Source organism: Tauraco erythrolophus, chromosome 9 (assembly GCF_009769465.1).
Source record: "Tauraco erythrolophus isolate bTauEry1 chromosome 9, bTauEry1.pri, whole genome shotgun sequence".
NCBI lineage: Eukaryota > Metazoa > Chordata > Aves > Musophagiformes > Musophagidae > Tauraco > Tauraco erythrolophus.
The window spans coordinates 18587834-18612113 of NC_141473.1; the positions used below are offsets into that span (position 1 = coordinate 18587834).

Below are 24280 nucleotides of genomic sequence, written 5' to 3' on the forward strand. Positions count from 1 at the left end.
AAGAAAAAAAGAAAGTTTTTATTTAAATATAATGCTGGTCATTCTACGCAGAACAAGCTACCAGTGACTAAATATGGTGCACATACATTTTATGTCATCTGAAATGTTTAAGTATTTCTAACGCAGATAGTAATGGCTAGATATAAAAGTGAGCTGTATCATGAAGAAGTCACCTGACTTCTACACTATCACCTAAACAGTGACAGTGCTCAGTGCTTACTGCACAAAATTAACAATACTCCCATGTTACATTAATCAAGTCTCTTGTAAAGAAACCATAAATGAAGATACTTAAACACTTACTTAAATACTGTCATAAAATGTAAATATACCTGACATCTATAGAACCAGACTTTTCTTCACTTAATATAATTAACCTTGTCTAGTGCTTTGATTAAATTCATAACTCACCAGTCAACAATTGCAAGTTTTATTTTCTCACACATCGAGGGAAACTGAAAAAAAGCAATTAAAATAAAATAGCCCATTACTTATTTCACCTCTGTAATGTTAATGCCCTGAGTTCCAAAAGGATGGCTGTTTTCTAGAGAAACAAGAAAAAAAACCCTGACCTTGATTTGAAGATAAATAATTTGATTCCACTCTGGATTAGCATTTTTCTCAATTATATTTGTGCAAACCTGCAAAAAATAAAATCAACTATGTAGACATCAAAGATAAAACAGATAAAAAAAGCATATACAAGCTATAACTTAGGATAAATCATATTTTGTTTGGTAAGATGAGGGGTAGTAGCTAATGATGAATCCTGAGTGGTTTATGCTGCAATGAGGCATTAGTTTTCAGTTGGTAAATACTGCTAAACCAATCTGCATATGCAACATTAATGACTATTGGAGAGAAAAGGACATTTTGAAATAGTATTTAAAGCTAAGACAGGAGTTACCCTACAGGAAAAAAGCTTGCTATTTCCACTAGCTACAATTTAATGTGCTTTCGTACTAGGACTGATCTCTTCTCTTACAGCAGAGAAATGAGATGAAGGAATGACTTGATTCCAGCTTGGTTTATGCAGATTTTAGAGCAGATGAAGAATATACTCTATGGGAGAGGTTATATTATTTGCTAGTCATGTCTGCTGAAGATCCTTCACGTTTACTGGGAGTGACAAACTGACTATACAACATAATAAAGGACTGACGTTTTTCTTCTTAAAAAAAAAGAAAAAAAGATTGGCTAGCCATGAATATAGGTTGTGCAATTGTGCTTCAGCTCAAACTTGGTATTCTAAGGAACACATTAATAATAAAATGCACAAATGCTGTTAACCTGTCCAGAAAGATCTGCACCTTCAGATACAAAGAGTGATCAGGAACAAAGGATAGGCAAGCAATCTAGCATGCATCAGTTCCTAGCATTTAGTCATACATTCTTTTTATTAGTCATCAGCTGTACACCCATTCTACTGTACCTTGTAGTTTGTCCTTATTTTATGATGTGAACTCGAAGGCTAATGCTTTTTTATTTCCATAATTTCAGTCAACTTAAAAATTTATAATGGCAGGACTACAATTAGAATGTGAAGATTCAGATATTTACTAAATTACCTTTTTCCCAGCAAAAGAAACTTCTACATATGGATCTACCAGGTTTTTCTTGTCTGCTTCTCCTCCAAATATTTCCTTGACAGTCTGTGCAAAAGCATCATCCACTAGAGAGGTGTCAAAGAAGTAATTAAGGTTTATGCTTTTGAATTATTATTTTATTTTATTTATTTATTCAGCCTAAATAATAAATTGCCTACAGCAATCCCATCTAAATCAACCAGTTTACAGATCTAGGTAGGGTAAAGTCTCATATGATAAACAAAATTCTGAATAGTGTTGCTAGTAAAAATTGAGAATTTAGGCTTAGGACCAATTTCAAGAATATAAATTTTTGAAACATCATAAGGAGTGCTAATGCGCTCCTGAATTTAGAGGCATAGTTGTATTTGAAAAACATTATGCATGTACCATACTAAGAAGGGATAAAAAGCCACCTATATTCTATCAGAAAACACATATGGCATATAATGAGAGAAATAGCCTTTGTCTCAGCAATATAGGGTTGACACAAGTAAAATCTCACAAAACAAACCAAGGTCGAACTGCCTACAGGCTCCCCTGCCCTCCAAGGCTGTTTATTTAAGCTTATGGTGCACAGTTTACAGCCCACAAACTGCATGCAGCTTTCTGGGATACAGCCAGTTCCTAGTTACTCATTTCCCGTGGCCACTCAGGAGCAGGTTGCTGGCAATACAGACTGCATTGGCCATCACGGCAGCAGCTGACTGATTTCAGCAGTCCCGTCGCCTTTCCCCCATTGTAAAATAGCTGCAGCTATGAGCTCCTATGAAGAGGAGGATTGCTTGGAAGAGGAAGGTGCAAGGGGCCATCAGCAGTACTACTTACCTACTTAGGATCTAAATGGCCTTGGAAAAGAGGGCTGCGGGTTATCAGGCTGCCTGATAACCTCCTGAAAGTGGGCAGAGACTGGGATACAACAGGAAGTTGACGCATGCACTGCATACTTGAGCTAGACATGCACAGAACATCCAGCTTATCTGCAGATCAACTGTACCTGAATGTTAGTTACTTGCGTGTAACTTCTGCGATTGGAGAAGGGCTAATGAAGACGACCTTTTCCCACTACCTGAAGCTGTGTGGCCCACTCAGCAACAGATGAACATTACTAATCTAATGGCCAAATCATTAAATTACCCATTACGAGAATTAAGTAGACTTATTGAGCATTACCAAAGGACTTTAAATGGGCTACTTAAGCCATTACAGAACTATTGGCTCAAGTAACAATGTAAAACACTCAAGATGTTTTAAGTTCAAGGAATATTTCTGAACAGCTAACACAACTATTTCTAATGGTAATCAAACACATCAATGGACAAGCAGTAAGAAGCTAGTACTTTGCGGAATGTCCTCAGCTCTGTAGATTTTGAGAAGGAAAGTGACCCATCGTAGTGCAATTCCAGCAGGTAATAACAGATTGCTCTCCACATCATCGCTTTCATTATCTCTTTCTCTTTTTTCAACCTGTTAGGAGACACCATGGTACATAATAGCTGATATATAAGAAAGACAGAGTAATGTACAGAATTAAGGTGATTAGCTGAACTGATGCTCACAATACTCTTCGGATAGAAGACTATTGTCAGTTTCATTGTAAAGAATGAGATTTTATCAAAACATCAAACCACAAAAATTAATTCTACCCTAACTATTTTACTTACGTTTTTATCTCTAAAGTACTCAATTGCAGGAGCCTATTATAAACACACTTTTTAAAATCATCATCATCACATGATGACGATGATGACGATTTTGGCACTCATGCAATGCCAATTCATGCAATTTTCACACTCAAGTCAAGATGAATATTGTGGTAAGCCATCTTATTGCAATTAGAAGACGCATACAACTCTGATACAATTTACCAGAACTTAACTGCTTCCTCCTTTAAAAAATAAATAGGAAATAAAAATTTCACTACAAATAACTAGATATACCCTTGTGATTTCAAGAATCATGAAGACAGTAGAAGGGAAGAGTTATATGGCTCAAGAAGGAGATCTTCCATAGTTCTGGAGACCATATTATATTCAACTAACAGCATGCAAAAATGTCAGGCAGGAAGAATAGCACAACTTAAACTACAGACAATGGTCAAGGGAGAAAAATGTGACACAGAAAAGGGCCTGTTTTCATCTGGACAGGTGAGGATTAGATTGCTACCTACTGCTTTCACATAGATCAAACTATTCATGCTTAACTTACAATTACTGATGGGTCTGATTTTTCACATGGCAAATACTTGGAGCTTTCTGGTACTCAGGTTTCTCTGCGGGCTTGTCTACCTCACATAGTAGTGGAGACATTCCTGACTTAGTCCTGGAACTTGTATCAATATGCTGCTCAGCCTGATTAGCTACGCTAAACAGAATTGCGTTTCAGCTCGCATGCAACACCAGGCTAACACATCTCTACTTCTTCCAGGATGTGAAGGAGTATCTACAAACGGTAGATCAACACACTCAGAGCTGGTCCAGAGCTTGCTTAAAATGGACAGGATAAGACAATGAGCTTTGAGTTAGCCACTTAGTACTGGATGCCCTTGAAACAACTTGTAATCTTGTCTTGCTTTTAAATACTGTTCATACAGTGAATTATACAGTATTCAAAAAATGTCAAGGGGACATGAATAAATACCTGTGGAGTAGAGAGGAGAAGAAAAACATTTAAATGAAACTTACTGGTGGCTCATCCCCAGTTCCCAGGACAAACATGCTGACTTTCATATAGCCTTTAGGTCCTGAATTTGTATCTTCAGGATCACTCAGCAAAAGCCCATTTTCTCATGACTGCATGGCCTAAAATAAAACAAATACCACCACCCACCCCCAGTAATATCCATTACAAAATGGCAGAAATCACAAAATCAAAGTCAACTGTTCCAAAAGCGTGCTTTTATCCTAAACCAAATTATTTAAAAAATTTGTTCTGTCCCAGACAGATCTCAATAGTGCCATTCAAAACGAGAAATCTAGTGGTGTTAAAATCTTGTGGCATATCAATTCAGGGACACAATTATCAAATTTTTGTGCATTATTTTTCACATTTTGTGTCTTTGATATCAAAACTAATATCCAAATTTTAGATGCTTGTACTTCATCTTGAAACCACTGAAAGGAGTTATACATTGTTGAATTTTTTAAAGTTAATGCAGCAATCTCAAATGATTGAGATTCAGTCAAGAATGATTGAGATTCAATTCAAGATCTAACTTTCTTCTCTTTAGAAATTTCATGAATGTTTCAACTTCAAGTATCAAGCTAGGAAAGAAGCTCTGAAGTAACTGTTACTTACCAGGCTCATCATAAAATAGCCGATGTCAATCTGAAATAAAGATCAAAGGTGTTACCTCTGAAGAAATACCAAAACAGAAAAATGTTAGGGCCAACTCCCCTGAAGTTTTTCATGAGTACTACTACATTGTTCTCTTGTCACAAACAAAAGAAAGTTTACATAGCATATTCTTGGGAGGAGAAAGAGCTTTGCATTGAAAAATGAGATTTTGAATGGACACAGCAGCTAAGAAGAAAATGCAAGAAAAGATGTATTCAAACTAACAGCTGTAGTTACTTTCTTCTTTCTCAGATCCCCAAATTTTTTATTTACCAGAGACAGAAGATGGGGCTAGCTTACTGCTTCTTGAATTCCCTGTTTCCCCCATTATTTTATGTTCAAACAGGCTTTTCGGAACTCTTTTGTTTCTATTTCCTGCTCAACATCTCATCTTTCAGTTTCAGAAAAAAAAAAAGCTTTTTTTTTAAATGAATAATTTCCTTTTTTTTTTTTTTTTTTTTAAACGAAGATGATGGGCAACTTTTCCCCCACTGTGTCAAATCTGGACGAGATTGCACATATACAGATACATCATGACTGTATCATTGTATCAGATTTCAACATGTAAGTATGATTGCTCGTGGCAACTGGGGCTAGTATTCCTTGCAGGTAAAGGCTGAAAGGGTGATTTTCTAGAGAGAATTACCCTTGGGTTTTCTCCTGGAATGTGTGCCTGCAGGAACAGAAAGCAGCTGAATGACATGCTGTCACCTGCTTAGTGAATGTTCAGTCCTCCATAGAGCAATATACCACTGTCTGAATTACTAGAAATTACATAGATAATAAGCAGTGAGAAGCAAAGCAACCAGCTTTGTGCCAGAAACTGCTTCATTTAGAAAAGAGTACTCTTTCCCATTTGTGTATTTTTGTGAAAAGCTGGTCTAGAGACCAGAATTTATGCAGTACAAAATATGCAAATAGAAAACACAGCTAACACTGGTACTGGAAATGTTGTAAGAGAGGATCCCAGTAGCCATTACAATTGTCATGTGAATTCTTTGTCTGTATTGCTTTAGGAGTACCTTCGACAGGCAGTTGTCTACCTCCTAATTGACCACAACAAACACAAATAAAGACAATTTCACTAATATAATCGGAACCACAGAAATTACTTTAACTAGGAGACTTTTCCACCATCTCTTTTACCTAACAAGCTTCTGACCAAAGGAACACCTTTCCACAACACTTGAGAATGACATCTTTACGCTGCCATACATACCACTATTCTGCCTGTTAGCTACCTAATAAAATTATCTCTTCAAACCCTACCTATACCAAATAATCACCCTGATACCTTTTGAGGAAAAAATTCACCTTTCAGTAAATATTTTTTCTCTTGGATGCAAGTTAGAGGACTTGGTATATAAACCATACAATTTTCTTTAACAATAATCTTCTACTTAAACAAGAAAACTGTTTACTAGTGCTTTGAGCAAATGTTCTCTAGCATGAGAAGCAAGACATCGCCAAGTAGTTCTTTAGCTCCACACTGAAGTAGTATAATTTAAACATTTAAAACAAATACTTAAAAAATTTCTGTCATTCTAATGAATTTAGTCAAGATATGGAAGTTGTTTCATACTCACCTTAAATTCTCCATTAGACAGTCTGCCCGTAGAGAGTAGGAATCATACACCTGAAAAGACAGACAAGCATGAAACAGGAATGTCCTAAACATCACAGTGAAACGGCCAGACAATGCTATATGCATCCAGCAACCTTTAGAATGATTCATTTTTCTTACCCGAATGCTAATTGTTTCATCAAGCAACTCTAAAGGAGTCATGTGGACATTGTAGAAAAATATCTGTTAAGGTAAAAACAAACAAAAAAACTGTCTCAAAATGACAAAATTATCTGAACAGAAAATGCAAAAACATTGTTTAAGAGGCTTGTAAGGCATGCCTACTACAATACTTTTACCCTGCCTCCTTGCTGAACACATTATATGATAATTTGGTGCAGAATAATGAACTAAGTTTAGTAAATGAACTTAATATAAAATAGAGAAAAGACAGTCACAACTTCCATTTGAATGAATGCAGCAGGCATAGCAGTGCTGCAAACTTTCAGGAATTATAAAGGTTGTTCATTTTCCAGGGCATTCAATCCTGGTCTAGCCATCTCTGTTCTAACTGTCGAAAAGGTTTTGCTTAGGGCTAGCAGTGATAGCGATTGTAATGATTTGCGTCTTTGGAATTCAAGGCCACAAAAATAAATCTGATAGCTAGACAGTATGAAGATAAACACACTACTTATTAGCTTATTTGTTTTATTATTAGTATATGCCTCACTAAGTTTGATCTTTCAGCCCAGCTATACTCCAGTCAGTACTTTGCTGAACAAAAGCAAAGGGAACATAAACATAGTCCCTCCTATTCCAACTCTTGCCTAGTCTGGATACTGAGACTGCCTAGGAATTGATTCAATACAAGGTGCAATTGGCTTTCTCCCTTCCCTGTTTTTTACCACTGCTTCATAAATCTTGACTGCTACCTACACCTTAGTTCAAGTCTCAAAGTTTTATAACTTCCTTAGTTTTGCCTGCATATGTTAAGCATGCCTGCCACTCAGTTCCAAATCTCCTGAATTTTCCACACATTTCAAAATAATGAGGTATCCCTCAGTGTTCTCTCTATTAAGCTTAAGCTTGCAACATTAGTCTTCCAGACATGGGATCATTCTTGTGTCCCTTACACAGCTTTGAATTCTCTCCTGTATCTCACTGTGTTTGATGTGCAGATCCTGTCTGGATAAAGAAATCCGGTTGTGCTTTGCACATCCTGGGTAGCAAGGCAATGACATTTCCAGATTCTGTGTGGCAGTCTTATTGACTGAAAGCTCGTCTGCACATTCATAGAGGTCTGCGATGATTCCTAATTATTTTTTCTGTGATTTTATAAACTTCACACAATTATTCAAAGTCATTATTATGTCACATGGCCAACTGTATCAAAAAACATTTTCCATATGTCTCAGCTGAAGTTCGACTTCCTTCTAGATAGCTTTATCAGCTAAGACTGCCAGCGGTAGAGATGTGTTTAGTGATAGGAATACAAAAAGAAAGGGACTGGAACCGCAAAATATATATTAGCCATTTACCCTTAAATATTAGCAAATTCTTATTCATTCATCATAACAAAAGCCATGATAACTATTTTTCTACATTTGATTGCATCAACATTCAGCTACAGTGTTCTTATGCCACTCACTTCATCGAAATATGGGTTGTTTCCTCTTTTGATTCTTGTTCTGTGTGTCTGACCACAAATGTGAACTTTGACTACTGGTTTTATGTTATTTCCAGGCAACTGACGACCCTCAATGACTCTAATACGAATCTGGAAAAAAAAATAAATTTATATTAATTCATTCCCTATATTATCTATTATCCTGGTGACACCAATTTCTTACTGTACCACCAAAAAAGTTAGCCAATATCCTGAAGTAGCTGGCAGATATGGACTGGACACACTATTCAAACTAATTATGATAGCAAGTATAGTTTTACTTGAATTTTACAAGACAAGTTGAGGATAATTATTTCAGTAAATTTTTTTTTACTACTTATTTTTAAAGCTGCTACTGTAGTTTGAAATCTATACAACTATACCATAAATAAGCTTCATCTAGATTTCAGTTAGAACTGTAAAAAATTGGACATCTCTGTAACAGGCAATTTTGAAGAATCCTTTTGTAATACAAGCTTTCAATGAAGAGGCGAATTGTGTCTACAGTGCATTAGACTTGCACAATCTGACACTAAATTATGCTCAGGCTATGTGAAAGGAAAAATGTCATGCCAGGCAGACAAAAGGGAATATGCAATATTTAATAAATCTATTACCTGGAAATCTTGTGGTTTGTTAGAAAGGATTCTCCGTGTTTTCTTTCCTTTTGTGATGCGTTTAGCTAGCTGGGCTTCCTTGGTGCCACTTGGAATTGCTGGTGTGATACCACCAACTGGACCATCCAACCCATCCTCATAACCTCCATCCTCTTCTCCATCTCATACAGTAAAAAACAGTGTAATTAATGAACAAATAGCACAGCTTGATGTTAAAGTTACAGGAGTAAGAGTCTGATATCCAGAAGTTGCACTAAAATTGTATTTTTATCTCAGTTCACCAATATTTTTTGCTAACCACATGCTTCCAACTCCTTTTGAAAGCTAGTCATTTAGCCTGCTTAAGAACAAACTTACATCCTGTACATCTGTCCCTCTTCAGGATGCAGAGTCCCTAATACAATTTCCATATGCTTTTTTGAGCCAATGATTGAAGTTGTAGCAAGTACAGTTGAGCTGTAATCGTGACAATACACCAGAAGTGATTAATTTTATTCCCGTTGAAGCCCTTTCCCAGCAGCAAGACTAGGCTATAGCATAGCATTAATTTTTACTTTAGAATGTTGAAAACATGCAGGTATTTAGGGTCTGCCATCTAAAATAAAATCTGAATCCTCCTCCACGACATTTAACTGTGGAATAAGTTAAAGTTTCTTAGTAAGCCTCTTTGACAGTTCTGAAATCACAATACCTCTGTGGAAGACTGTTTTACAACCATATGACACTACTGGATCATACAGTAAGATTCCAGTATTGCGAAACAGGATCTATAAATATCTAGACCACAAAACTGTGTCATTCCCTCGTGTTTCCAGCTTCTTTTCTTAACTGAAGGACAGTGACTATGGTAAAATCTACAGGAAGAACACCTGTGTCTCTGGTAGTGTACATTAAAAGAACATTTGTTAACTTCAGAATTAGTTTGCCAACATAGAGTGATGATCACTTTGCATGATGAAGCCCTCAGTGATCCTGTAAGAGAAGTATAAAACCAAAAAGACTGACATACCATGTATTTTATAAGTGGAAGACCCCACCTCCCTAACATCTCTCAAAATCCATCTATCTGGATGAATACATGCAACCTGATTGATTACACACCCTGATTTAGCACCTAATTTTTAATTTCTGAAACTGAGCTGTAGGAATCTCAGCTGGGGAGGTGAGTTCATTTCATGGGAAATAGTCATTTGCAGTAATTAACTAAGGTGTGTTTGATAATTGCACTGAAATAATTTTCATGCAGTTGCTGGATACTAGCTAAAAGCCTGTCATGTTTTATTTTATCTGTATTACCTTATAGTTCAAGTACATTTTTAAAAGCCTATCAAAATAATCTCATATAAGTCAATGGCTTTTTTAGCCTTCAAGTCCACATTTCTAGAAAATTATTTGAAGAGTAGTTATTTAACCCAATACTTTGGAGTTTGCATTACCTATCCTTCCACTCTGCAAGAAGTCACACCTCTCAGTGAAGTCAATGGAATCAAATTTTCCTCTGAGAAGGCTCCTAATTTCATTTTTTTTCTCATGTTATTATCTATCAGCAGATAATGGTCAAATTGATTTATTTCTCCTCAAACATATAACATTTATTACATCTTTCTACACTTACATGTAGATAAGTAATTATTACAGTATTACATGGATATTACAGTAATTATTTCCCTGTCAACTGCAAAAACCTGTTGTTACTTCACAGTTCTTTCAGGAGGCTGAAAAACCAGAGGATCTCAAAACACTCTCAGCAAAAGCCTGTTTAAAATGATATACAGAGACAAAGAATATCCCCTACTGGTCACAGCATTTCATAGGCTAGTTAAATGTCAAGCCTAATATAAGATACAATAATGTCCTTTCAAAACTTACTTATTCTACAGGAAAAAAAAAGTTTAATGACTTAAGAAAATATTTTCAGAGGTCGCTGACATTGAAAGAAACAGATATATTTCTCCATAAATGTGACTTCCTTGCTTTTTTGGTTAGCCCTAGCATTATAGCAGATAATTGCTGTTTCTTTAAGCATTTGAAAGCCTTTCTTTCCTAAACAAGACGCCATCTGAAAAGCTTTGAAGCAACATCATTGCTTGATAATCTGATTCCAGTGGAGAAAATGATGCTCTAAAAACCATTTTATGCCAGAAATGCCAATTTCATCCTAGTTGTAGTTCTGCATCATCTTTTAATTTCTTTAAATCACTATTTGGCAATATTGACATGATTGCTTCTGGTTACCTTTTTTTTTCTGATGAACAATTCTGTTGAATCACTTTCTTGTCTTATCTTAAATATCTCCATGATCTTTTAAGAATAATGTTCTGAGAATAGATTGAAATACCTTCTTGTGTATTTGTCCCTCCTGGATCATTTGGATTTGCAGGTCCAGCTGGCGGCTCATATCCTACTACCAAATCAATTGTTGCCTATAGAGAAATACACGAGGTTTTTTTTTTGTGTAGCACACAGTACTCACAACGATTGACTTATAGCAGTAAGTTGTTCTACCACTGTACATGAACAGTTAACTATTCATAGTCACAGCAGTTTATAAGAAAATTCAGTGATTAGTAAATTAATAAACTGTTATTAAGCTATATATACATACAAACAATAAGATTACACAATTTGCAGCTAAGGAATAGGCTCTAAAGTAGTATTTAACAAATGGAACAGTGTTTATATTTAGAAAAATCTGTCACATTACAAGGTATATAAGATGTCCTACAAATTTTAATTTATTTAGTTCCACAATATTCAGGGTAGACTAGGTGACATCCTAAATTTGCAGATGGAAAAACAAACACAATGAGAAATAACACTATCTGACCAATAACATAACAAGTCTGGACGTAAGTAAAATTTCCTATATGGCTCTTCTAATTGCTTCTTCATACCTCCATCATGGAAGAAAAACCACTATGTCACTATGTTATTTTCCACCCTAATTACAGAATTGTCTTTTTTTGTGCTTGACTGTGGTTTTGGATTATTGAACACACCATTATTATCCCAGTTGCCACAGTAACATGAGGAGTCAGCAGAAAGCCCAACCCTGTGACCAGTTAACCATGATATTGAATTACAGCTGATGAGAAACTACAATTACCCTTAAAGTCTCTTATTATTAAGTGTACTAGAATGCAATATAAAGTGCCTTAACAGCTAGACTGCACAAACACAGTAAGTTCCCAGTTCTAGAAACTACTTAATTAATAACTAAGGTAATAACCAGTTAATAACTCTGTTAAATTTAACACATGTTAAGCCAAGTTAAGCGAGTTCTTGTGTAACTTGCTGAACTGAGTTGGCAGTGAACATGTGCATGATTATGTGCTTCCTAGAATCAGTGCTATGACACAGGTGGATATTAGAAAGAATACAGCAAAAAAGTGCATATGGGAACTCCATCTGCTACTTAGGAAATGCTCTTTTTCAACATCAGGCTGATTTCCATGCATACCCTGTGGCCCATAATATTTGTAACACTTATATACAAATACATACTACATACACAAAAACCAATTTATCTAACTTAAAGGATATTAAACAAACTTAGATGGTATAGATAAACTATATCATGCTATAATTTCCTCTGTCTGGAGCTTTTGCGACAAAATTCCAAATATTTAGTTTATAAAGCAAAACAACTTGCAAATATTTTTGTTTCCTTCTTAGCCCTGTTGCTGAGCATTTTGATCAAGAATAGAGTAAAATAAGGAAATGTAAGCCCTCACTCCAGTTCTTGTCCTCTTTCATTTAGCAGAGGTATGAGTTTGAAGGGAAAAGATCTGCTTTGGTTACCTACAAGATCCTTAAGCGCTACAGATGCACTGCCAATTAATCTGAAATGAAGTAAAATCATTATTAGAATGCAAGCATACATCAAACAGAAGTTACCTTTTGTCTTTTGCTAGTGTCTGTTAGTTGACCAATAACTCCAGCCATGACTTGAAAACTCAAGACACAACAAAAGATCATTGCAAAAGTTATCTAAAGATTGTGTACTGCTAATTGGTATTCTGTGTTTCACTGCACTTAAATGTGCTGGCGTTCTTTACGTAAGACACAGTTTTAACCTAAAGAGGTTAAAACCCTAAATTAAGTAAGTTTTATGTGTATTTTTGAAAAACAATCTTCTGTATAACTTTCAACAGCTACATCATTTGTTTCAGCCACTGAATTCTCATAGATAAACTAAAGGATGTAACACTTTCTTTCCCTCTATAGCTTTGCAAACTCTCAGGTCAGAAGTCCAGTATGAAAGCTAGATATGACAGTCGTCGTGCCACACAACAGACACAAAAGACATACACACATCCCTGTAATGAAAACAATTAAACAGAACAATGCAATCAATGTGCTTAGTAGAGGCTTCACAAATTAATCTTCTTTCCATACTCTGTGTTTTGGAATAGGTTCATCTGCTTGCCTCCAAATTCTCAGCATGTTTCAATATGGCTCTAGAGAGGCTGACCGAAGGAAGCTGCCCAGGAGATGTAACATTATGTGGTAGACTCTTCTGAGCTTCTTCTGTCTACTTTGAGACCACATCTGTCACCCTCATCCTCTTCAAAAAAGTGAAAACTGTGTGCACTTTTAACCTGGGAAACTTATTTTGGGCAGTTTCTAACAGTGTGGAATTGGTCTCATGATATCTGGCACTGTATTTTGCTCCCATAGTATGTAGTAACAGTTTACTGCTATACTGAAGTGGATTATTGGAATAACTGAGATTTTTGCCAATGAAAAACCTCCAAGATAATTTCACTCTGCAAATATTACAAAGAACATGTTTTACAAACAAAATACCAGCTTTGCTGCCAAACTAGAAAAAAAAGAGCTGTATATGGAGAACTTAACTGAGGTGCCTTTGAATACATTAGGAGTGCTTTTTCATGGAGATGCTAAGGATACAAGGGCATTTTTTGACATGGAGCAAGAGCATTATTATAGCTACTCTCAGATGTCATGCCATGACAGTGTAGTTTACTTTTTGCAAAGTGTGTTAGGATAGGTAAATATAAAACACTAATTTCCTGCAAATACATGTTTCAGGTATTACATGTTACAACTTTTGTTTAGCTGTGCACAAAAAATAACTACACTTTCTGTTTGAATCATAGAACGGCATAGGCTGGAAGGGCCCTTAGAGATCACCTAATCCAACCTCCCTGTCATAGGCAGGGACGCCTCTCAACTAGATCAGGCTACTCAAGGCTCCGTCGAAATCTGGCCTTGAACACCTCCAGGGAAGGGGCATCCACTGAATGACCTGTTAGAATTAATTTGGAGCTGTCACCTCCTTAGTCAACTCCGCTTTCCCAGTTTATCTCAATCCTCCAATCGCAGCTGCCTTTTTGATATTTTGACTCACTACTCAAACCTTTCACTTGCGCCCCACAAATTGCCAGAACACAGTAATATTCCAGCTATGCCTCACATATTCCTCACACAAAGGGATGGGCTAGATGTGAAAAAACCATTAAGATCGGGCCATACTGCAGAGGAAATGTGTAAAGCTGTTCTAACCTTTAAGATGCTGTTTCTAACATCTGTCTCTCTCCTTCCTTTTCTGAACAGACACCTGGATTCAGTATTGTAGTCTTGATCCAGTATCCTTTTAAAAACTAGGGAAATACATCTAGTTATTTCAGTGAGCATTAGGTACATTTTCACTTTTGACAAATTGTTGCCCAGAGCTGGATTTTAGCTGAAACACTGACGCCATGCATTTCTCAATTTCAGGGAGCTCAAGAAGCAATTTCTTCTCTTATGCAATCAAAATTGCATTTGATGCCCAAGACACACCTAGATTTGGAACATCACATATACATGCAGTGGTCTTATTTATCCCTCCAACTGTCGTATTATTTGACATTGCTTATGATTGATGTAGCACATCTTGACACCAAACAGTAATGTCTACCTAGCTCATGAAACAACAGCGGATAGTCTCTCTCAAACAGAAAGAGACTTTATTTTTTCCCCTGTGACTTCAACATTCCAAAAATCGGTGTTACATAGAAGTCAAATGAGTGTGACATTACACACCAAAGAGAACATCTCCCTCTATATCTGACCAAACTTTTCTATGTAAACAGTAGGTGTCATGCAGACAGTCGCTGATACTATTCAACAAAGAAAAGCAGAAAAGGTTCGTTCCATAACGACTGCAAATCCCAAAGCAGTTAGAAGATAAAAATACTGGGTAGCTTAATGTATTTTTCTCTTTTTCACATAGCCTTCTACATGTTAATAGCTTTGAAAGCAAGTATAATATAAGCAAATGGGAAACAATTCCTACAGTTGGAAGGAAGAAACGTTTGAACTTCATTTACATAGCTGGATACTGAAAGAAGCCATCTTCTTTTCACTCTGTTTCCTTCAATGCAAAATTAATCAATAAAAACTTTCCATTCCAATAGTCTTATTTTCCCCAAATCCTTCAGTCGTTACTATGCCTTGCCATTTGAGAATAACAGAGAGAAACATACATAGTTTGAGGTATCATAGAAGGGAAAAAACGAACAAGACTATCCAAACCAGCTAAGCCAAATCTGATTCTAGGCAAAGACAAAGAAAATATTTCCCTATGTACATTTGTAGATTTGCTATTTTGATTTGATATGAGCTGGAGTGATTGACATCAACTCCAAAAAGAACTGAACTGACCCAGCCTCAAATCATCTGGATGACTGTTTCAGCAATCACACCCTTCTCTCTGGTGACATTAACTCAAGACCAGCTGTTCACAGTAGTGCTTTTGAAATATTCCAGCGTAAATTTGCAGTTCTACATCCTCATTGGTCCTGTGCAAATGATAACGGCACACATTTGAATATACAGTAATCACTTTAAAAATTCTCATCAAGTTCAGAGACTGAGAGGGAGTCAGTTACATAGACTACTTGCTTGCTACTAGTTGCCTCTGAAATCCTTTGTTCTCCTTCCTTTAACAGGTTGGGCAACAGAGTCTCCAGTCTTTTTCCACTCTAGCAAGAGTAAGAAATCTAATAGTCAGCCTATGCACTATTTTAGCCAACTTCTAAGCTTTAGCCAGTGAATCTTTTGCCTTCCCTGAAGTGATCCTGTTCACCGAATTTGGAATGTTGAGGTTGGAAGGGACCACTCAAGATCATCTAGTCCAAGCCCTCTGCTCAAGCAGTCAGCTAGCAGGTTGCCCAGGACCAAATCCAGTCTGATTTTGATCATACAACTACTCAGTGGCTGAAGTAGTATTTCAAAAGTAACAAGGACTGCCCCAAGGTCATTGCTAGGTCTCATCTTTGTCACTTGTACAGGTCTTGGAGAAAGTCTTTTTCCTGAGGTCTTCTCAGGTCTCTAATCTTTGAGGTGTCAGGTAACATCAAGTCAGCTAGGTCAGACAGCAGCAGTTGATGTTGTGACACCACGTCCATTAATAGTTAATTGCTGGTTAACGCTTTGCTGCAAGGCCTCCTACTGTACTCCTGATATGTAACTAGATCCTCAGTCCTCTGCATGACTACTGTTAAGTTGCTCTGTTCCTCTGAGCTCTGAAGACTTTTTACCTTCAGCAGGATTGTGTGCAATCTCCCTCTGAAGTCATGACTTTCAAGGTGATAAGAAGTCTCCTCCTTCCAGCACAGCTGAAATACTTTCTGTCACCTATTCATTCTCAAAGGACGCTGCTCTTTGCTGGAGCTATTTCAACTTTCTTCCTGCCTAGGCAAACAACATTTGCCCATTTAATTCCAGATCACACTGGTTTCTTGACACCATTAGGTGGGATAGCTTCTGCTTTTGGAATAGCTCAATACATCCTCTGACCTTTTGTTCCAGCTGTTTTGGCAGTAGACAGCAAATGAGTATTACTTCTTTATTTAAGTACCTTTCTGGCCATCCCTAAGACTTGTACATGTATAGTGCCCAGTCAGCCAGGTCTCTTAAACTTTTCCAGCTTTGCAGAAGTAAAGCAAAAAACCTGTCCTGCCACAAGCAGTTTAAACGTTCTGGTCTACCACTGAATAAGACACCAAAGATAAAGGCAAAATCCAAATTTAGAAGCAGATTTTAAACGACTTCAAATATACTTTATCAGTACTAGGCTTATGATACTTTTCCCTCCAGTAATCAAAGAGAAATACCTCGTTTATCAGCATGAAATCAATGAACTACTGATGACCAACTATTAAACACAGTGTTGCATTTGTGCCAAAGCTAATTAATCCGTTGATGCTGTGGTTAGCACTTCCTGTTAACTGCCCAAATAACTAAGAGAAGTGAAACTTCACACCCATGCCTGGATCAGGAAATGCTAACTCACAGTACTAACCATTTTATTACTTCCTCCTCTGCTTGAAGGTAGCAACTTATACTAAATTCTTCAGCATATCACATTCTCCAGCTGCTTACATGCTACTTCTACTGGAAGCCAAGTGATTTTAATCCCCCGAGAGTCAAGCATTTAAGTTCTTTTGACTTTATAAGAGTTTATTTTGGCAGAGGTTTATACTGAATATTCAAGCAAACTTGATCCCACCGCTGCAGTTATAATTGCTACACTCAACCTTTCTTTCTCAGCGCGTGTTTCATCATAGATTCTATGTTACAAGACCGAACATCCACCTTCTCTTATTCATGCTGTGTTTAAAATTTTTATTAAGAGCAAAGCAACTATTTTTTTTAGTTACTTGATAATACTCTTTGCAAGACCAAACTTTAAAAAAGAAACAAAGCACGGATACTATTTTGTACGAGGCAGAAAATCCCAAAACTGAATCTTAACCAGGCTGGATCTTGCATGCTATGTATGCAAGGAAAACTATGCACAGCCACACTGACGTGGAAAAGAATCCACACAAAAGGGTACAGCTGTAGGAGGATTCAAACAATCTAGAAATTATTTAACTACGGAGAACACTTAAACATGATTAAATAATTTGCTGCACTGTTCATTTGTGGCTGCATTTTTCTGCTTGAGAAAAGGGTGTGCCCAATCTGTTTTTCCTCTGTGTCACTAGGTTACTAACTACACAAAGAACATGGGGAAACTCATAATCCCAACTCTCTCTCACATAGAATGAAAATCACTTCATTCAGGCACGATTGTAACTTCCTGTTAACATTTTTTTTTCCTAACTTCACGGGGACAACTGAAGTTACTGGGTTTTTTTGTGTTTTTTTTTTTTTTCTTTTTGTTTGTTTGTTTTTTTTTTACTGCATAAACATTTGTGTTCTGAGAGTCTGAAATCTTTCTACTAACAGTATCAGACATAATGGAAAACAGATGTGTTCTCTTTTCAAGTATCTTTATGCTGGAAAATCTAGCTAAGCATGGATCACATGAGTACTCTCTACTTTATTCCTCTGATGATCTGTCTGCATACATGTCTGTGTGGTTTACTTTATTTATCTTTTCCAATGACTGTGTCTTTTTACCATTAAGAGCACTCCATCTGTGAAAGTTTAGTGATCTTGTAAATCAAGCAGTAAATTCTATCTCCAGGAAAATACATGGAAAAATATTCAAATGTTCTTTCTGGCTTGATTTACAGAAACATGCCAAAGCAATGAGTAATGTGCTTTGGCACAATGTAAAAACAGAACAACATCCACTGTGCTCCTGTTCCTGCGTCAGTGTAAGAATGGGCTGGATCAAGGAGCTGTAAAAAGTCATGGGTTATACTGCAATCTTCTGCTATGGTGTTCTAGAGGGCAGTATGGGTTCTGTAGTCACCTCTTAGGTGCCGCAACGGACCAAGTGCCCAGAACTAGTCAGGAGGAACACTGCATGGAATAGCAGTGTGTATTGGCTAGCAGCTTTGTGAGGGAGCAGCCAGAGAGAGGCAGTTGGGTTGAGAAACACTTTGTTCTGCTTCTAGCCTACACTGCAGCAAGAACGGTGGCAGAACTTTTGAGCCAAAGTTGTCTTTACCTTGAAAATAACAATCCTCACTGCTTATTTTCCTCCAGCGAGAAAACAAAGCCAAAGGCATGGTACAGTTTCTTCTCAGTGCTCCTTCTTGGGTGACACAGCCCCCTAGATGTACCCTTTACAGTCAAAAACTAAATCCTAATTTAATCTGGACTTTAAAGTAAAATATATAAAAACATGAACCTCTAAGGAAAGATTATTGATTTAGACTCAAAATTCCACTTAGCTTAAACACCAGATACACCTCCCAATTTAACAGGTCTACTCATGAATAATGTCAACAGCACATGGCAAACCTGGGTTTCTGAAATAATGGGCCTTTACCTCTGAAAGACTTCAGTTCAGTTAACCATGTCAAATTTACATATAAAAATTAACACAATATCGTCCAGTCCTCACTCCTCCACTTCTCTTCTTTAAACTGTCATTATAATAGCTCTCAGTGGGAAGGACCTTAGGCTGGCATTGTACTCCATCTTTCCAATCCTGAACTAGCACGCAGACAAAGCAAGGAAGCGTTATTTGCACACTCTTCCACGAACCATCTTTTTGGAATGCTGCAGCACTGCAGGCATGTATAGGCATGTAACTACAGACTTTTCCATAAATATTAAAAGAGGATACTGTGAAAGAATGGCAAAACTATGACATAGTTTTTCAATAGAATCAGTAACTCTACAGAAACACAGGTTACGCATACATGCAAATAATATGTGGGAAACTTATTCCACATTCCCTCTTTCAACATGTTCCGTTGTCTAAACATGAATGTTCATGAATACCAAATCCTTTCTGCTGTAAAAGTGGTTTAAAAGAAATCCAAGATGGCATTTCTTATATGTGTTTCAGTCAGGAATCCTACTAATTTGTTTCCCACTTCTCACCCCCTTATTCTTGTTCCCTGCCAATAGCCCTTCCAGACACATCACACACTGCAAATATATAGTGGTTATTTTCAAAGAGTATTTCTTTGAAGATGTTGCTTTGTCTTTGGTATGGATTTTTAAGTATTTTTGCACAGATCCATACATGGAAGTCATTTCCATTCTACCTTAAATGCCTAAAAAGTTCCTTGAACTTAGCTTCAGCATGTCTAAAGTATAAAAAGAAAGAAAGCTGACACTTTGCTTCAGAGTAACAATCCAATGGGTGACAGATGGAAAGCCCACTATCTTATAGGCAACAAGTAGTTACTACATCAGAAACGATCTAATTGCACCCATTATTTCTCTCCAGCAACTATCAGTTCCATTTTCCCCTGGACTTCTGTACTGAAAGTTGTGTTTAATATCCGAAAAAAAAAAGAGCATACTTGTTTTGTCCAATTGTTTCAAAATCCTTCACATAATTGTCAGGGAAGATGAATTATCCAGAGCAATTCCTTTCAAGTCAAATTCAAGAATCTGAACAAAAAAATGAGAAAAACTAATTATAATTACAAGTTATGTGTAAATTAATTAACAGCAGAGTAGCATATACAACAGAATTATTCAGAAATAATTTTGCATTTAGTAAGAGACAGACCAGACCAGCTTACATTTGCAAAATCAAAGTTAAAAATCTGGGAACATGCTCACAGCACCATTCTTGATTTGCTGGTTACTAGTAACAATAACAGAAGAAGAACTGAATTGTTTAATACTGAGCCATAACCTCTTTTGCAGTTCCACTTCCTCAAATAACAGAATTATTTTATTGTCATTCATAAGATCTGATACTATTCCCCTGCAATACTGGTTGAAGTCAATTGCTGTTCAATTTAGACAAGTATTTGTAGGTTCTCTCTCTTTGTATTCCTAATTACAAAATGTAAGAATAATCTTTAACTTTCATTTCTGGTTATGAAAAAACACTACTAAGAAAGCAGTTTATCCCCCCAAAAAATATTGAAGATGCAAAATAGGATCAGTCCTACAAATAAAACATGAGGAACTTCACTACATGATGCATTCTAATTCTGTAGGGGTTTTTCCTACCATGTAATAAAAGATCCAATTATGTTTCCATACATGTGGCTAAGCAATGGGTGAATATAATTTGGTCCAAAGTAAGAGGGAACCAAGTCAGACGACAAACTCACCAGATATCTATCCACTTTTGCACAAGAACATTACTTAATGAATTGTATACATGGTGCAAGATAAATCCATTTGCCTGCACTTATTAACACCTTGAAGAATATATCACTAGTTCCTGTTTCTAATGGATATTCACAACTGTAGAAACTTACTCACCAATTTTACAAGTGTTTTGTCTTAAAAAGACCAAGAATTGATTAAAAAAATAATAATACCTCATTCCAAACAGATTAAGTTCACTGTCAATTTTCTTTGTTTGTCTTTTTTCATCTGGAATACAAACAAAGTGTGATGATCTGTTTTCGCTAAAGCACTACACAAATATAACAATTTTTCCTTTCACTTTTCAAAAGAAAGTTTGAGCTTTAAACCAACGTTCCAATCTTTTGGCTCTTCCAGTAGCTGCACATTTTACAATCAAAAGTCCTCTGGACAATTTTAGTGGTTGAGGCTTTTCATTGTTTTGTTTAAGCATAGCTAGCTGTATCCCAAAAGCAAAACTAGTGTTTGGGTTTCTCAACCTTTTATGACCCTTGACTGCAACTTCAGTAATGATGAAAGAAGACAGACTGAAAGACTTGTAGACATCAAACCAAACAGTAACCTCAAAGTGATGAACTTCAGTAGTAAAGAAAATGTGTTACACGTTTACCATATTCGAGTTACAAAATACTTGTGTTTAACTCTGAAACAAATCACTTGGAAAAAAAAAACCCTAAGAGATATGTTTAGAGTGTCAGCATTTCTGCTTTAATGAGCAAGTATTAGCAGAAATACATATGCATATAAGAGGAAACGCAGTCCTTCCTGAACAAATGGTTTCCAGAGGTTATGCAGATCACTTCACTGACATTTACTGTAGCCTAAAAATTACAAATTTTCCATACTTCAGGTAAAATTTGCATTTGGTTCAACCTACAAATCACAGGAGTGTGGGTGTAGCATATATATAGAGTGGCACTTCAATTCAAATTCCTTCTCCTGAGAGGAATAATACAACTCAAGTCTTGCAGAGGCCCTTTGCAGATCCCCTCATCTAATAAAAAGAGTAACAATATTCTGTTCTTGCAACAGGTTCAAGCAAGTAACATGCCACCACTTTTATTTTACTTTTTAGTTGCATTATACACATACAGCTCCAGAGGAGAACAAGTCTCCACATGACACTCAGAAGCACAAAGAGCACTGGCAAACGTGCAGCTTTCTAAACAGAATTGCATATATTAGTGGACAACAAATGAGTATACTTAAGTACAGTCAGTAAACTAACTGCTGATCTATGAAATGCTCAGCCACCACAAAAAGGTAAGTTTCAGACATATGCCTGTATTTAAGTACTACAGTAAAGGTAAGAGCATTTTATCATTTGCAAGTTATGGCTATACTTTGCCAGGAAGACATTGCAAAGGCTGGGAAGCAGGAGTAAAGATATGCCACATAGGTAAGTTCATATACCCACTCTTCAGGCAGTAGACCTGTGGTGGATCTTTTTACTGGATGAGACTAGGATGTACTGAAAGAAAAAAGTCAGCCATACTGCAATTTGCGAGAACTGACTCACATTTATGTAACAGGAATTGTCTACAATTTATACAGATAATTGACTCACATCATACCACAAAGGAAAGAGCATTCATAACATACCATGCTGTGGGCTTGCACTTTGCGGAACAAAGAACTAATTAACATGCCAGTAAGAGAAATTCAACTCCATGTCATCTAACAGGAGATAAAGCATTCTCTAAACTCAGTATCCAGAGTATCTGGAGGTTTGGCACCAGTACTCCAAGTCCCCCTACAAAATGAACTGGAAGTCAGTGCTGGTGAGAAAAGGAACAGCTGCAGCTGTTTGTAAAGGAGATAGTGATCACAGACCTGATCCTGACGGAACTATAGATAAAAGTCCTACGATCCCTGCCTAACTGGCATTTTATCAATTTCAGCAGGTAGGGAATAGCAGAAGCAAACATTGTCTTTTAGAACAGTCTGAAGTCTAAGATGCAAGAGAGAATCACTTTTTGGTTAACTAAGTTTTCTATGAAACTTCTGTGGATGAGAATTAAGATTGCACGGTGGCAGCAACTGCAAGATCAAATGGGCAGACCTCCACAACCCAGGAAATTAAAGATAGGGTAATTTCATTCTCTGCAAAAGAGAAAATATAACGTAGTGAATAATTACACTCTAATACTCTTTTCTTTCACACACTGAAATATAAACTAACATAGCTATGAACTACTGCAGGCCTGCTGGAAAGCTCTTAAGATTAAGCACAAATGGAAAAAGAAGTTTTACTCAGGTGGCCCAATCAACTGAATGCCATTTCCCATCAGTTTTAATGCATAAAGCTGAATGAGGCAGTCAAAAGGAATGATCCAAGCACTTAATGTCGTAGTACCGACTGCACACAGAAGCAATTGCATCAATTTTTACACCCAAAGACAAGAATCTGACACATTTTTCTCCAGTTTGGTATATCTGACAAACCAAAACAATTGTACTGATTTTATCGTTACCACTAGTGCCACCTCAGCAAATGGCAACAGTTTTTCATATTAATTTGACTAATAATTTGTCTCACATAGAGTGATGATGAACTCAGCAGGAACAGCACCCAGACTCAGACAGCTATACTCATTTACTTTCAGGGTGTAGTACTCCTTGAACAGTGAGCTGTTTCTTAAAGTAAATAAAAATTCAGGTCCATCCCACTGGACTGAACAGAAATGTGTGAGTCGAAGTCAAATGCTTGCACAAACCCCCTCTATTGTAAATAAGATACCAGAACAGCGACAGCTCCCTGTTTTCTCTCAATGTGTACCTAATATATGTCGCCATGTTAATTGTACTGACTGTATAGTCTATAGCTAGCTTAGTTATACAAATTTGATGAGTCTATTCTATACATAGATGAAACTATACTAACACATGGGTGCTAACATAGAAAATGCTCGCAGAGTCACTTATATACTCATAGTTGTAGGATCACGGCCTTTTTCTTCATAGCATAGCCACAGAAAACTGTGTGTTTTCACTGAAGTCTTAAAATTACTGAACCTGCAAAGGCTACGCAAGTTAAAGTTTGAAAAAGAAATGAACAAAAAAACGTTTAATGAAATGTCAGCTTCTACAGCAATTTTGTGTCAAATGAGTGCTGCTCTTTAAGATTTCTCCAAGAATACTTCAGAGTCAAACAAGAACACTTCAGAGTCAAACAAGAACATCAAAATGTACTGCAGGGCTATGGTGAAAGTCTTGCAAATGCCTCAGTTTTTTTGCAGTGTGGAAAATAAACTCCCAGTTGTGTCTTTATGTCCCCCAGGAGCTACAGTGGGTATGGAGTACTGTTAAAGACTGCTGCCCTTTGACATACACCTTCCCAAAAATAAGACTGGTTTCCCATTGTACACACTAAAAGGGTGAGGGGGAACAGGCTGTATGTAAAAAAAAAAATAAAATATCTATAAACCTAAACAGCCAGAAGTTCAACATATTTCAGATATGATCCCTATGCCCT

The 24280-nt window shown here is 36.7% G+C and overlaps 1 protein-coding gene across 1 annotated transcript in view; it reads right to left on the reverse strand.

Moving 5' to 3' along the window:
* The window catches only part of MYOF (myoferlin), a 67662-nt gene that overhangs the window by 41498 nt on the left and 1884 nt on the right, over window positions 1-24280 (reverse strand). The window contains 19 exon segments of the mRNA XM_086616828.1: window positions 412-455; window positions 573-641; window positions 1569-1672; window positions 2927-3053; window positions 4271-4363; window positions 4365-4387; window positions 4884-4898; window positions 4901-4913; window positions 6505-6558; window positions 6667-6729; window positions 8135-8263; window positions 8770-8930; window positions 11108-11192; window positions 11719-11821; window positions 12504-12611; window positions 19998-20031; window positions 20034-20088; window positions 20979-20992; window positions 20995-21033. Of these exon segments, the coding sequence (XP_086472954.1) occupies window positions 412-455; window positions 573-641; window positions 1569-1672; window positions 2927-3053; window positions 4271-4363; window positions 4365-4387; window positions 4884-4898; window positions 4901-4913; window positions 6505-6558; window positions 6667-6729; window positions 8135-8263; window positions 8770-8930; window positions 11108-11192; window positions 11719-11821; window positions 12504-12611; window positions 19998-20031; window positions 20034-20088; window positions 20979-20992; window positions 20995-21033 (1333 nt within the window).